This window comes from Dama dama, chromosome 24, assembly GCF_033118175.1.
Source record: "Dama dama isolate Ldn47 chromosome 24, ASM3311817v1, whole genome shotgun sequence".
Lineage (NCBI taxonomy): Eukaryota > Metazoa > Chordata > Mammalia > Artiodactyla > Cervidae > Dama > Dama dama.
The window spans coordinates 63787141-63801443 of record NC_083704.1 but is presented as its reverse complement, the minus strand read 5'-3'; the positions used below and the strand labels follow the sequence as shown (position 1 = coordinate 63801443).

General features: G+C 63.2%; 3 protein-coding genes across 5 annotated transcripts in view; 2 read left to right on the top strand and 1 right to left on the bottom strand.

The window, feature by feature from the left end:
• The window catches only part of PODXL2 (podocalyxin like 2), a 62355-nt gene extending 54720 nt beyond the window's left edge, over positions 1 to 7635 (top strand). Inside the window, exons 5-8 of the mRNA XM_061129030.1 lie at positions 4480 to 4636; positions 4845 to 4906; positions 6703 to 6882; positions 7304 to 7635. Of these exons, the coding sequence (XP_060985013.1) occupies positions 4480 to 4636; positions 4845 to 4906; positions 6703 to 6882; positions 7304 to 7516 (612 nt within the window). The 3' untranslated portion in view covers positions 7517 to 7635. The remainder of the gene's footprint in view (positions 1 to 4479; positions 4637 to 4844; positions 4907 to 6702; positions 6883 to 7303) is intronic.
• The window catches only part of MGLL (monoglyceride lipase), a 240957-nt gene continuing 232279 nt past the window's right edge, over positions 5626 to 14303 (bottom strand). Inside the window, exon 8 of the mRNA XM_061129033.1 lies at positions 5626 to 6069. Coding sequence (XP_060985016.1) covers positions 5962 to 6069 — 108 coding nt within the window. The 3' untranslated portion in view covers positions 5626 to 5961. The remainder of the gene's footprint in view (positions 6070 to 14303) is intronic.
• On the top strand, positions 7873 to 12510 carry ABTB1 (ankyrin repeat and BTB domain containing 1). Of its 3 annotated transcripts, none has more exons than XM_061129028.1 (12): positions 7873 to 7980; positions 8925 to 8987; positions 9072 to 9127; positions 9760 to 9904; positions 10033 to 10141; positions 10209 to 10254; positions 10541 to 10636; positions 10726 to 10844; positions 11039 to 11134; positions 11210 to 11377; positions 11754 to 11954; positions 12020 to 12510. In XM_061129028.1, exons 1-12 carry the CDS (start codon positions 7925 to 7927, stop codon positions 12224 to 12226), a joined length of 1362 nt encoding a protein of 453 aa, XP_060985011.1. In that variant the 5' UTR covers positions 7873 to 7924; the 3' UTR covers positions 12227 to 12510. The 3 variants fall into 3 exon arrangements, with proteins under 3 accessions (XP_060985011.1, XP_060985010.1, XP_060985012.1); XM_061129027.1 differs by having other exon boundaries at positions 9982 to 10141; XM_061129029.1 differs by lacking the exon at positions 7873 to 7980 and adding an exon at positions 8308 to 8422 and having other exon boundaries at positions 9982 to 10141.

The window sequence follows — 14303 nt, the reverse complement described above, 5'->3', positions numbered from 1 at the left end:
CTTTCTTTATCTGACTGCGTCAGGTCTCAGTTGCGGCCTTGTATCATGCGGGCCTATTCAAGCTGTGGAGCGCGGCCTCCAGAGTGCAAGGTCTCCGGAGCTGTGGTGCACAGGCTTAGCTGCTATGCAGTATTCAGGGTCTTCATTCCCCCGTCCAGGGCTCAACCTCTCCCCTGCACAGGAAGGTGGAATCTGCACCCCTCAACCCCCAGGGAGGCCCCTGGTGTCGTTGCTTTCCATGTAGTGGGCTGTTCCAGGCTCTTCTTGTATGTCTCCGTCCTCCGACCCAGAATTGGCATTCTCCAAGGAGCCTTCTTGCTGTTTATGGACACGTGGTGCTTAGAGACCACAATGTGGGACCTTGACACCCTGGAATTGGGGTGTGCGTACTTGGATAATGAAGTCTAAAGTTAATGTCTCTTTTTCTTCCCAAACAACACAAATTAAAATGCTTTCTGTTTTCCCTGGTTTTATCTGCTTTGTTATTCTCATTTAATGTTGGTTCAGTTCAGTCACTGTCATGCTGACTCTGCGACCCCATGGACTGTAGCACGCCAGGCCTCCCTGCCCATCACCAACTCCTGGAGCCGGCTCAGACTTGTGTCCATCAAGTCAGTGATGCCATCCAGCCATCTCATCCTCTGTCATCCCCTTCTCCTCCTATCCTCAATCTTACCCAGCACCAGGGTCTTTTCCAAGGAGTCAGTTCTTTGCATCAGGTGGCCAAAGTATTAGAGCTTCAGCTTCAACATCAGTCCTTCCAATGAATATTCAGGACTGATTTCCTTTAGGATGGACTGGTTTGATCTCCTTGCAGTCCAAGGGACTCTCAAGAGTCTTCTCCAACACCACAGTTCAAAAGCATCAATTCTTCTGTGCTCAGCTTTCTTTATAGTCCAACTCTCTCATCCATACATGACTAGTGGAAAAAACCATAACTTTGACTAGATGGACGTTTGTTGGCAAAGTAATGTCTCTGCTTTTTAATACACTGTCTAGGTTGGTCATAACTTTTCTTCTGAGGAGCAAGCATCTTTTAGTTTCATGGCTGCAGTCACCATCTGCAGTGATTTTTGGAGCCCCCCAAATAATAAAGTCTGTCACTCTTTCCACTGTTTACCCATCTATTTGCCATGAAACGATGGGACTGGATGCCATGATCTTAGTTTTCTGAATGTTGAGTTTTAAGCCAGCTTTTTCACTCTCCTCTTTCACTTTCATCAACAGACTCCTCAGTTCCTCTCTACTTTCTGCCATAAGAGTGGTGTCATCTGCATATCTGAGGTTATTGATATGTTTGATATCTACCTAATTAGTCATTATTATGGTAGGATTTTTTTTTATTGTGGTAAAATAAACCTAGTGTAAAATTTACCATCTTGATCATTTTTGAGTGTACGGTTGTGTTAAGTATGTTTACATTATTGTGGAGCAGAGCTGCAGGACTTTTCCGTCTTGCAAAACTGAAACCGTCCCTATTAACAGCTCTGTCTCCCCCCACCAGCCCCCCTTCTGTTTCTGGTTTCTGTGAACCTGGCTGCTCAGGGCCCTTCATGTTAGTGGGTCACACAGGATTTGTTTCTGCTGTGGCTTGCTTGTTTCACTGAGCATCGCGTCCTCGAGGTTTATACTGGTTGTAACAGGTGTCAGAACTGCCTTCCTTTTTAAGGCTGAGCAGTACTCCAGTGTGTGGAAGCACCACATTTGCTTATCTGTCAATTTGTTGATAGACATGTTTTTGCTGCTGTGGAGAATGCCGCTGTGGGCGTGGTGTACAAATGCCTCTTCCAGACCCGCTTTGGACTGGGTTGGTGTACACGCAGAAGTGGGTTGCAGATCACCTGGTGATGGTATTTGTAACTTTTGGAGGAGCTGCTGTATAGTTTCATGCGGCAGCCGCGCTATTTCCCGTCGCCCCAGTCACCGCAGGAGTTGGTAAGCACAGGGCCCGGGCAGCAGCTGGGGCGCTGCTGTGGCCCTTGTGGAGGGTCCCCTGCCCAGGGAGGGCTTGGCAGGGAAGATAGAGCACGCCCGCGTCTGTGCTGGGGGGCGTCCTCACGCCTCAGGCTGTAGGGACAGCCGGGGAGGGCGGCCGTCGGGTCAGGAGAGAGAGGCACAGCCTGAGGGCTACACCGCCTTCACGACTGTTCCTCAGGGAGCCTACGTGTGGACTTGTAACACCATGAATTCATCCTTCATGCTTCTGAACTTGACAGAGGTAGATTCCTCAAGCGTGGTGTTCTGCTCTGGCTTCTTGTGCTTCGGCTGCTGCTTTCGGGAGCCTGCTGTGTCCTTGCGTGCACTGCCGTGCATTCACGCTCCTTCTCTCTCTATCCCTCTGGCTGGTGGTGGGCCTTTGAGGAGCTTCCCTTCCAGGCCGCTGTGGGTCTGCTGCTCTGGAGGCTCTGAGGTCTGCACCATTGGTGGTGGGCGCTGGGCACATTCTGATGGGGGCGCCGTGGGCCACCTTGGCCGGGTGCTGTCCAGCAACTCCCGACGGTGGCCCAGCAGTTTGTTCCTCCACGGCAGCGCCTGGCGCTCTGGGGCTGTGGCTGTTAGCGTTGTTTCCAGTTTAACCATTTTGCGGGGCATGTGGGGTGCTGGCCTCACTTTGTGGTTTACTTTGCATTTGTCTGATGATCAATGCGATTGAACGACTAGTCATACATGTTTGAGCCTCTTTTCTGTGAAGTAACTCATCAGATCTTTTGCTCACTTAGCGTCCGGGCTAGCTGACTTCCTTTATTGATGTCTGTCAATCATTTATATGTCACAGATATGAAACACTCATTCTCTGTATATGGTGTGAACATCTCCTACTCTGTGGGCTGCCTTTTGATCCTCTTAATAGAACCCTCTGAGAAGTGGAAGTCCTTTTTTTTTTTTAACTTCACCATAAAATAGTCCCACTTAACCAATTTTTTTCCTTCGTGGTTAGTAGTTTTGGGTCCAGTTTAGAAATCTTTGCCCACTCCAAGGCCACACTTACTTCTGAAAGCTTTCCATGTAAAATGCACCTGAAATGGACTTTGGTGTGAGTATGACCTATGAGTCCAGATGTGGTTTTCTTTTCTGTTGGGACATCCAGTTGTCCCCGCACCTGTGGTTGAAAAAGTACTTTTAACCCTCACAAAAAGCCTGCGTTTTAGGACCAGTGCCCACATTCTCAGATGGGAAACCGAGGCTCACAGAGGAACAGTATTTAGCTAAACGTCACAGAGCTGACAAGTGACAGAACCGAGATTTGAACCCACACGTGATTCCAAAGCCAGAGCTTTGCCCTCAGTTCCCATCTACAGAATACATGGTATGAAATTAGACCAAGTCATGAGGCCTCCTCGCAGGTGACACTGTGGGTCTAGGGCTTGAGCCAGCCAGACATGTAGACCTCGAACATGTGAGGTGTGCTCAGGTGGTGTGCGACCCTCACACACGAGGGGGCCCCGTGCACACATGCACACAAGCATATGCGCATGCACACACCGATGGTCGCAGCCGTTCCGGGGCCTGGGGCTTCCCTCTGGCTCACTCAGGCATCTCCAGGCACTAGCCTCGCACAGGCGTGGAGCTGAACCAGCTCCTGGGAGGCCGCGAGTCTGGGGCTGGTGGGAGCCGCACTTGGATGTGCCGTGGCAGCAGGAAGCGCATCATCTTGCAGGCGTGACAGCCTCGCCACTTAGCTTGGGCTCCAGCAGAAAGGTTGGGGCCCTCACGGGTGGCAGCTCCAAGGCCGGGCACTCGAGAGAGGCAGGAGCCGGGGCGGTGACTGCCCGCATCCCAGAGGGGAGAGGCTGCTGGGGAGCACCGCCGGGCCTGGGGAGGGTCTCTCCAGGGGGCTCCATGGGGACAGTGACGGGCTGGGAGCCAGGAGCGAGGTCTCCTGCACATGCTGAGTTTCTGTTTGGTGCCAGCCACTTGTTTTTAAGTTATGTAATTCTCTGTGCACAAGGAGAAGGAAACCTAAGCAGGACAGGAATGTCAGGTGGGAAGGAAGTCTCCTCGCCCTCGCCCCCAGGCCAGGGCCCTAGCACTGTGGCCCCTCTGTGAGTCCTCCCTCTCCCGCTGCAGCCCGCGAGGACACAGCCGTCCCCCCTCACTCCCCGACTCTGGGCCCTGTCTCTGCAGTGACCGGCGAGGGCATGGCTGGGGCGGCCGCCTGCCCCTCTTCTCTGGCTTGTCCCAGCTCTCCATCACGTGCCGCACGTGGCCCCTCAGGCCCTGTTTGGGTGCATCTGTTCCCTGGCTCACCTGCGAGGAGCCCTGGGCAGGTCCTGTGTGTGCCCTCCTCGGGGCGAGAGGCCAGGGCAGGACTAGGTGGACTTGGGTCTTGTGCCCCCGCCGTCCCCTGTGGTCCCTGGGGCTCCCCAAGCAGCCCCTCTGGGCAGCCTCCACTGCCTTTCCCAGGTGTGAGGGGCCCAGCCTAGAAGCAGGGCTGGGGGGGTGCCGCCCCCAGTGAGTGAGACTTTTCTCTGCCCTCAGGAGGCGTTCCGGCGGCACCGGGGGCTGCAGCTTCTGGCCCTGGTGGAGGGCGTGCTGCCCCGCCACGGCCGTGGCCGCCACGGCGCCTGGCACATCTCCCTGAGCAAGCCCAGCGAGAAGGAGCAGCACCTGCTGATGGCGCTCGTGGGCGAGCAGGGTGAGCGGGCGGGGCTCAGGGCTCGGCGGGGTCCGCCAAGTGGGTCGTGGAGAGAGGGGCAGGCGGACCCAGTCGGGAGGACCACAGGCCTGTGTGCTGCGTGGGGGTGAGGGGCTGCGGGGACCCGCGGGGGGGCGCAGGTGGGGGCCTGAGGGTCAGGGGCCCAGCACCCGTGGCCACGGCTGTGCTGACGGTGCCCTCTGCGCAGGGGTGGTGCCCACGCAAGATGTGCTGTCCATGCTGGGCGACATCCGCAGGAGTCTGGAGGAGGTAAGAGCGCGGGGCGGTGGAGGCATGGCAGGGCGCGGCCCGATCCAGCCCCCAGGGGCCGTGGAGCCGCCCGCAGCCGCCCTGTGAGCCACGTGAGGCAGCAGGTGCGGACCCGAGCCACGGAGGGGAGTGAGCAGGAGAGGGCGCGGAGCGGAGGGGCCTCGGGGGTCTGGGAGGGTGGGTGGCGTTCCCTGCCTGAGCAGTGGAGAAGCACCATGTCTGCTCAAGGAGTCCTGCAGAGCCTGGCGGGCAGGGGAACACCACACGTTCCCAGAGGCATGGGAGGGTCACCACGCGCTCCTGGGGAGGGGACAGGCTGGTAGACCCCCCTCCAGATGCACCTTTACTCACCTCCCGCCTTGAGGACAGCCCGTGTCCTCCAAGCCCTGTCCACTCACTGGCATCCAGGCTCTTATCAGTCCCCTTCATGCCCACGGGCCTGCACTGTCCACGGGCGCCCTCCTTATCTCCTGCGTGCCAGGCTGGGAAGGGCGGGGCCAGGGAGGCTCCGCCGTGGTGTGGGGCTTCTTGATAAGCGCAGAGCACTGAGGGCCAGACTCGGTTCTCACTCAGGCTCAGTGCCACCCGGAGCTGTGAGCAGGGAAGAAGCCCTGTTGAGTCCTGCTGGTGCCTCTTTAGATGAGAGCAGAGAGGAGATGCCCCCACCCCAGGCACAGCCGGGCTCTGCCCCAGACATCCCATGAGACCGCTTGTCTGCACCACCTGGGGGTGGGGCTGGCTGTGAGCTGTGGGGTTCATGACAGGGTGGGCCCTCCTGCCTTTTCCCACCCCCGGATCTGGGTCTTCTGGCTTTACCAGACGCTTCTTTCAGATGGATTTGGCTGAAAGGCACATTGGGGCTTTACTGTTGTTTTAGCAAAGAGTGCTTTTTAAAATACGCATTTGTTGTATATTTGGCCCCGCTGGGTCTTAGTGGCGGTGCTTGTGATCTCTGAGGTTGATGACTCTGCAGGATCTAGAGCTGTGGCGTGACGTGGGTTTAGTTCCCTGACCAGGGGTGGAACCCGGGCCTCCTGCATTGGGAGCGCTGAGTCTCAGGCACTGGAGCACCAGGAAAGTCCCTGGGCTGGGTCTTTGGAAGTAGACAAGTGGGAAGGTTTTCGCATGTTCATTGGTGTTGAATCCAGCAGGAAAAACTGAGTCTTGATAATGTAGAAAGTGGAGAAAGCACAGGTCATTCACAGGATGACGAGCTGATTCGCGGCACCCGCGCCCCCCACCCGCCCTGGCACCTGTCATTTGGGGATGACTCCTCACCTTCTCTGCTCCCTGGGCCTGGGACGCTGACTGGAGTCTGCCCAGCCCAGGGGGTGGGGGCTGGGCCACAGCAGCCGCTTGGCCAGCTCAGTGACACTACTGACCATTCTGGGGGGCAGAGGAGGCTGGGGGGCAGCCCAGAACATGGACACCCACCCCAAGGTGGGAGCTGAGTTTCCAGAGCCTGGTGGGGCAGGTGTGCAGTGGAGAAAGTGCGGAGGCCCCCAGGTGCCCTGTCTGCGCCCACGCGGGTGGGGCAGTGTGGTCTGTGACAGCCAGTTCACGGGCGGCCTCTGGGGATTGGGCACCCCCAGGTGGGTATGGGGCCGGACGTCAACCACAGTTGGGTCAGAGCCACGGCGGGCCTGCGAGAGGAGGCTGGGGCCGTCCGGCGAGGGTGGTGGGCTCGGGCAGGGTCCTCTACCAACACAGGCACCAGGCCTGAGGCCCAGCCCCATAGGCCCCAGGGCAGCCTGGCACCCCAGGGCCCCAGCTAAGGCACCGGGCCCTCCCCCCAGATTGGCATCCAGAGTTACTCCACCACCAGCAGCTGCCAGGCGCGGGCCAGCGCGGCGCGCAGTGACTACGGGACGCTCTTCGTGGTGCTGGTGGTCATCGGCGCCCTCTGCCTGGTCATCATCGCGCTCGGCCTGCTCTACAACTGCTGGCAGCGCAGGCTGCCCAAGCTCAAACACGTGGTGAGCCAGCCCGGGAGGCGGGGCGGGCGGGGCTGCCCCGAGGGAGTGCCCGCGGGACGGGCGCCCAGGCCGTGGCCGCGTGCGGGGAGGGTGTCACTGCCGTGAATCGCCTATGCTGAGGGAGGCACTAGCCTCCCTGAGGCGCTGGAGGTGTGGGGCGTGGGCCCTGGGCCGCAGCCCCTCCCTGGGTGACAGCCCCAGGAGGAGCCCCTTCAGAAGGCGTGGGTGGTGCGAAAGGGGTCCGCTGGTGTCCGGGGGTGGGGGCCTTGGCTGCTGGGTGGGAGGCTCAAGTGGTCATCTTAAAGGGTTAGAGCTGGGGGAGCCGCGGACGAGGGCTTTGCGTCGTCAGGGTCCGCGGGTTCAGGGCCGGGGTGGGGGCACGGGGTCTGGCGCGCTCGCCCAGCGGCCCCTCCCGCTGCAGTCGCACGGCGAGGAGCTGCGCTTCGTGGAGAACGGCTGCCACGACAACCCCACGCTGGACGTGGCCAGCGACAGCCAGTCGGAGATGCAGGAGAAACAGTCCAGCCTCAACGGCGGCGGCGCCGTCAACGGCCCGGGGGGCTGGAGCGCGCTCATGGGGGGCAAGCGCGACCCCGAGGACTCGGACGTGTTCGAGGAGGACACGCACCTGTGAGGGGCTGTGCCCCGCCCGGCCCTCGGCGCAGGGCCACCCCGCTTTCCCCTGACTCAGGACGCACCTCGGCCCCGTCCCCGCCCCCGTCCGACGCCCCTTGGGGCCACCCCGGGACCCCATTAAAGCCGTCCGGAGAGCACGCCGGCCCGCTTCCCCTCGCGACTCGTTCTTGTGCTGGGTGGGGGTGAGGGAGCGGGCGGGTGGGTTGTGGGCGGGGCGGCCGCCTCCCCTCTCGCCCTCCTCCTCCCCTCGGTCTTCCCCGCCTCTCGGTCCTCCGGTCGCCAGGCGCCGCTACGGAGCGGGCGGGATGGGCGGGCGGTGCCGCGGGCGGGGCGGAGCGTGTTTATATCCGGAGGGCGGGGCGGGCGGGCGTGTTGATATCTGGCTCGGCGTCCGGGCGTCTGCGCCATGGATACCTGCGATCTGTTCTCCAGCTGCAGGAAGGGGGACGTGGGCCGAGTGCGGTGAGGACGCGTGGTCCCCGGGAGGGCGCGGGGGCGGCCCACGGAGCGCCCGCTGGGGGTTGGGGGGAGGGCACGGGCCGGCCAGGCGCGGACCCCAGCCCCCAGCCGGCTCCCGGGCTCCAAAGCAGGGCCCTTCTGGTCGAGGAATTTCTCTGAGCGGGGACGCGGGTGCTGGCGTGACTTGTCCCGGGGTTCCTGTGGGCTTAGGGTTAGAACTGTGATGCGAACCCCCGGAGGAGGAGCAGAGGGTGGAGAGAAGGGCAGGGCCCGGCGGTCAGACTCTGGGGGCGGGCCTGGGACCCCTGACGTGGCTACTCTGATGAGCCACGGACCGGTGCTGGGAACAGCTGGGGCCGGAGTCAGGCTCTGGGTGTCGGAGAGCCTGGGCGCTGCCATCGCCGTCACCGCGGCCGCTCCGGAGGGGGTGCGGCTTGCCTGGGAGGTGAGGCGCCTACTGTCTTCCTTCTCCGTCCTCCCCTGGAGCCCTCCCCGGGGCTAGTCCAGGACTTACAAGTCCTCCTGCCTCCCTGGGCTCCTCCCCAGGTCGGGTGCTGCTTGGGGTTTACTTGGTAGCCCCCAAAGCCTGGTGCTTTTCAGAACACACCGGGTCCCTCCCGCCTGGGCACGTGCCTGAGGCATCGAGCATCCTCGGTGGTCCTCCCTACCCCTTCCTCTGCCGCCCTGTCTCCCGACTCCCACCTTCTGGAGTCTGTCACTTCACTCCCACATCTCCAGGACCCTGCAGGCCTCCTGCTGGGCGGCCCCTCCCAGCGCTGTCTGCCCAGGAGCTCAGTCTCTTCAGCGCTGAGGACCCTGATGCCCAGACGCTCCCACGTCCACACCCTGTCCTGGCTCCTTGGCCTTCAGCATTTGTCTTGCTCAGTCTCTGCCTCACCTGCCCTCACCAGGGGAGGCCTCCTCTGACCCCCATCCCCCCTACCCAGGTACTTGCTGGAGCAGCGAGATGTGGAGGTGAACGTGCGGGACAAGTGGGACAGCACCCCACTGTGAGTGCCTGGCCGGGTGAACAGGTGGGGCGGGCGGGCGGGCGGGCCTGCAGGCCTGACAGTGTCCTCGCCCCCTCCCCTCAGGTACTATGCCTGCCTCTGTGGCCACGAGGAACTGGTGCTCTACCTGCTGGCCAACGGTGAGTGCAGGGTGGGTGGTGGGCGCGTTCCTGCACCCCTTCAGGGGCGCTCTCAGAACCCGTCCCCCGACTCCCATCTCCAGGGCCCAGCTCAGCATCTGCTCACAGGCCGGGAGGCCAGTCTGACTGGCATGAAGTCCCACAGGGCCTCCCAGCCGGGCCTCCCGCGAGCTGGAGAGCCTGGCCGGCTCTGCCCCCAGCCAGCCCCCGCCGGCTCCGCTGCTCTCCCTCAGGGCCCGGCCACGTGCTGTTCCCTCTGCTCGGATGGCTCTTTGCCAGGGGTTCACTTGGTTCACGTCCCTGTGCCTGGTCTGCCACGGTGCCTCCACGGCCACCCTTCACCTGCTTCGTTTTCTTCAGAGCCCCTGACCTCACTTGCTAACCTAGGTGTCCTTCTGGCCCTGGAAGCCCACCCAGTTTGCTGCGGACAGGGGACCGTTCTGTCTGTGGTGTGTCCCCAGGGCCCAGCATAGGTCAGGGCGGCCACCACAGTGTCTGTGTGCCCAGGGCTTGGTGGGGAGGGTGCTGGGGCAGGGTGGACCTGGGGCCCCGTGTGTGTCTGTGTGTGTGGGAGGGGGCAGCTGCAGCGGGCAGCCCCAGGCCCGGCTGACAGGCAGCTCTGCCGCCCTCAGGAGCCCGCTGCGAGGCCAACACCTTCGATGGTGAGCGCTGCCTCTACGGCGCGCAGAGTGACACCATCCGCCGGGCGCTGCGCGACTACAGGCAGGTGACGGCCTCCTTCCGGCGGCGGGACCTCTACTACAGCTTCCTGCTGCGGTGAGCCGGCCTGCCGGGGAGGGCTCTCCCGCTGCACGGGACCCTGGGCGCAGCGCTGAGCCCCTCGCGGCCCGCAGGCTCCTGGAGCAGGGCCTCCACAGCGACGTGGCCTTCGTGGTGCACGGCAGGTCCTTCCGGGCGCACCGTGGCATCCTGGGCGCACGCAGCACCTACTTCGCCCACATGCTCGACACCAAGTGGAAGGGCAAGAGCGTGGTGGTCCTCAGGCACCCCCTGGTGCGTCGGCGGGCGCTGGGGGAGGCTCACGTGGCCTGGCCGTCTCTGACCCTGTCTCTGCCCACAGATCAACCCCGTGGCCTTCGGGGCGCTGCTGCAGTACCTGTACACAGGTGAGCCGCGCTCGGTGGGCGGGGCTGCGGCACCAGACGCCAACTTGGGGCCACCATTTCCCTCGGGGGCTCGTCTGCTGCAGCGGGCACAGTCCAGCTGCCTCCCTGGTCAGCTCTTCCAGCCACTGTCTGAGGCCCTCTCGTCTGTCCTGGGGCCTGAGATCCTGGACGGTGGGCCTGCAGCCCAGTGGTTGGGCAGATGGGACCGCCCGCCTCCTGGGGGTTCGGGGGCAGCTGAGGGCTTCTGCAGTCCCCGAGTCTCTCCCTGCGCTGCCCCCACACCCAGGCTGCCTGGACGTCGGCGTGGAGCACGTCAGCGACTGCGAGCGCCTGGCCCGGCAGTGCCAGCTGTGGGGCCTGCTCAGCGGCCTGGAGGCCAAGCGTGAGTGGGGCCACCCCAGCCTCAGGCCCCGGCTCGGGCGGGCGCCTGTGGGACGCCCACCCCCTGAAGCAGCGCGCTCTTCCCCGCAGTGGCCTCCAAGCCAGGCGTGTGCATGAAGGTGCTGACCATTGAGCCCCCCCAGGCAGACTGCCAGCTCCGGGAGGACCTGGCTCTGCTGGCTGACTGTGCCCTGCCCTCTGAGCTCCGGGTAAGGCCCTGCCCTGGGCTGCGGTTTAAACCCAGAGCCTGGCGCTTCCCTTTTCTGAGCCGCTGTCTCGCTCTGTCTGCTCTCTTGTCTAACTCGATCCCTGGAGTAGCGTCACCTTCCAGGGTGAGCTAGGACGGCCCGGGCTGGGGCCGCTCTCCCTCCCACCTGCCCTGAGGCTGCCTCCCCCACCCCAGGGCGATCTCGGGGAGCTGCCCTTCCCCTGCGACGGCCTCAGCAGCTGCCCTGACGTCTGCTTCCGTGTGGATGGTTATGACTTCCTCTGTCACAAGGTATGCGGCTTCTCCCGCAGACGCCCGCCCCGCCCTGCTCCCGGGGCAGCCCCTCCTGAGCCCAGCCTCCCGCAGGCCTTTTTCTGCGGCCGTAGCGAGTACTTCCGGGCCCTGCTGGACGACCACTTCCAGGAGAGCGAGCAGCTGGCGGCCTCCGGCGGCCTCCCGGCCGTCAGCCTGCAGAGCGTCGCGCCCGAGGTCTTCACGCACGTGCTGTACTACGTGTACAGTAACCACACCGAGGTGCGTCCCGCCCGGGCCGGCCAGGGGTGCCCGGGGGCTGCTCGTCCCGCCAGGGCGCCGGGGACCCTGGAGGCAGCCCGCCTGCGTGCACTCACCGCCAGGAACCCCGAGAAGCAGCGGCTGAGGAGGAGGGCCTGCCTCTCCCTCCTCTGCGCTGATGCCCAGGGCAGGGGCAGCACCCAGCTGGGAGGGCGCAGTGGGGGCAGCACCCCTTGTAGGCTCCCGTCACGGCCGCTCCTGGAGGAGGGGACGCCCACGCTGGGGCCTGCCCAGCAGCAGCAGGCGTGAGCCTCAGGGCCGAGCTGGCCTGTGCCGGGAGCCCCGGGAGCCCAGTCTCTAGTCCCCAGGTACCCTCCCTCACCCTCTGTTGTTGCAGGTGCCACCGGAGTTGGCCTACGACGTGCTGATTGTGGCCGACATGTACCTGCTGCCGGGCCTGAAGCAGCTGTGTGGCCGCAGCCTGGCCCAGCTGCTGGACGAGGACAGCGTGGTGGGGGTGTGGCGTGTGGCCAAGCTGTTCGGCCTGGCGCGCCTGGAGGACCAGTGCACCAAGTACATGGCCAGGGTCATCGAGAAGGTGAGTGTGGGCCCCGGGCGGCCGGGCCTGGGCGGAGGACGGGCCCTGATCTGGCCTGTCCACAGTTGGTGCAGCAGGAGGACTTCGTGGAGGCCGTGCGGGAGGAGGCCGCAGCCGTAGCCGGCCGGCAGGAGACAGACTCCATCCCACTGGTGGACGACATCCGCTTCCACATGGGCAGCCTGGTGCAGACCCGCCACGCCATGGAGCAGGCCGCGCGGCGCCTGCGCGTGCTGGAGGAGCTGCTGGTGGCCATCGGCCTGGACTGCTGACCGCTGTGCCTGGGGCGTCCCAGTGGCCGCAGAGGCTCCCTCCACTCTGCCTGGGGGCCCTGGGAGGCTCCCCAGGGATGAGGCCTTTCTCACAGCACAAATCAGCCCCCGAGCTCTGGGGCTGGGCACCACTCAGGGCATCCTGGGGTGAGGGTCTCTGAGGGCCTCCCTCCTTCACCCCCGCCCCTCCTGGTACGTCCCCCTGGGGGAGCCAGCTTCTTTGCACAGAGCCGTCACGCGGGGGCCAGAGTGTCAGTGTGGCAATAAAGTTTGACTTCACTGTGGGAGCCTGTGTGCCAGGACGGGGTGGGGGCCTCATCGACAAGAGAGGGTGTTGGCTGGGGCCCTGAGACCTGCCTGCCAGGACTGGCCCTCTGAAGCCCGGCTCCCCTTGCTGAGGTCAGCCTGTCCCCCACCCTTGGGGGCCAGGGCAGGTTTGGAGAAGCCAGCAGCTGCCTCCCCAGGGATGAGGGGCGTCGCCCACGGTCTGGTGCTCGCTTAGTGGGCCCCGCTGTTCTTACCGCTATGGGGACTGAGGACAGAAGCCACTGTCTGTCCAATCTCAGCCAGGGGCCCAGCTCCCCATGCCTGCTTCTAAGCGAACGAATCAGTGTTCAGACATGTTACTGGGGAAAATTATCCCTGCATTCTGTCCCAAGCCTAGACCCCAGCAGTGTTCACATTTGGGGAAGTAGGCCAACCACCAAGAAAAGATGCAACGACAGAGGGGAACAGTGTCGGTAACCCGGAGTGTAGGGGCAGCTTGTGGCCCCCAGGAGATGGCCTGACGGCGGGGCAGGGGCCGCAAGTAGAGACGCTGTTCAGTCATCCCGGGGAGCCCGGAGCATAGCCACGGCCGATACTCCTGTTTGAATTGTCAGCATTTGGGTCACTAATGACATTAAAATGGTGCTTGCTTTGATCACCCGGGTTTTTGGAGCCCCTTAAGTTTTGTGCCCAAGGCCAGTTCGTCACTTGCCTCACCCCAGTTGTGGCCCTACCCCCAAAATAGTTTTCGCCCCTTCTGTAACACCCTTCCCACCTGCAGGAGTAAAAGTTTTGTTCCACCTGGAAAACTGCCTAGTTCTCAGGGCCTGGCTCCCTGCAGCAGGCTGAGGAGGGGCTGGAGATGGCAGAAAGCTGGGCGAGCCACCTCAGGGCTGGGGGCCGCCTGCCTTCCTGGAGCAGAAGTTCTGAAGGCAGCAGCAGCGCTCACCTGGGTAAAGTCTGAACCGCAGCCTCAGGTGGGGGCTGTGGAAGGAAGAAGCACCTGGAGGTCTGACCTCAGAGTCCCATTGGCGCCTCAGGGCCCTTGTCCTGACGGTGAGTGCGGGCGGCGCTGCCAGCCCCCAACGCTGGTGTGCGTCCTGAGGGGCCCTGGTTTAGAGCCTGCAAAGCCCCCTTTCCTCTCGGCCCTCCCTACAGGCCCAGAGGAGCACGCCCTGGCAGGAGCAGAGGCCGGCACCTTGGTCCACAGGCCGGAAGCCACACGCTTCAGGCAGGGCCGTGAGGGCAGGGGAGACAGGTGCGGCCTCCCCTGGCCTGCCCCCGCTCCCCCACCCCCCGTCCCCCCAGCCTGCCTGGTCTTGGCATTGCAGCTCCGGGCTGCACTTTTCACACACCATCCTGGGGGCTGCTGTGGCGACCTCAGCCCTCAGAGCCTAACCCCTCTGACGGCCCCTCTTGCCTCCCTCTCTGGGCTCACCGGGTGCTCCATTGGTTTTTCCTGCCCTGCTGCCCTTGGGCAAGCCATCTCACTCCACCCAGTTCTGGGGCAGCCCCACAGCCGCAGGGCACAGGTCATGCGATAGCCCTCGGCAGGAGCATCCGTGGGGCGGGGAAAGCCCAGGGAGACTGCCCACGACCCACAGCCCAGGGAAGCATTCTCATATGCTAAACAGGAACTAGTGGTCACACCATCTCCCAGAGTAGATAGGCCTGAAACCAGTGCAGGCTACATGGAGAAATATCGGAGGGGAAAGTAAACCAAGCAAGCAATAGGGGAACAGCTGACGCGGGTCTCCTGCTTCAGTGCCGACCGGGCTCGGGAGTGGCTCAGCCGTCCTTCAGTGCACGC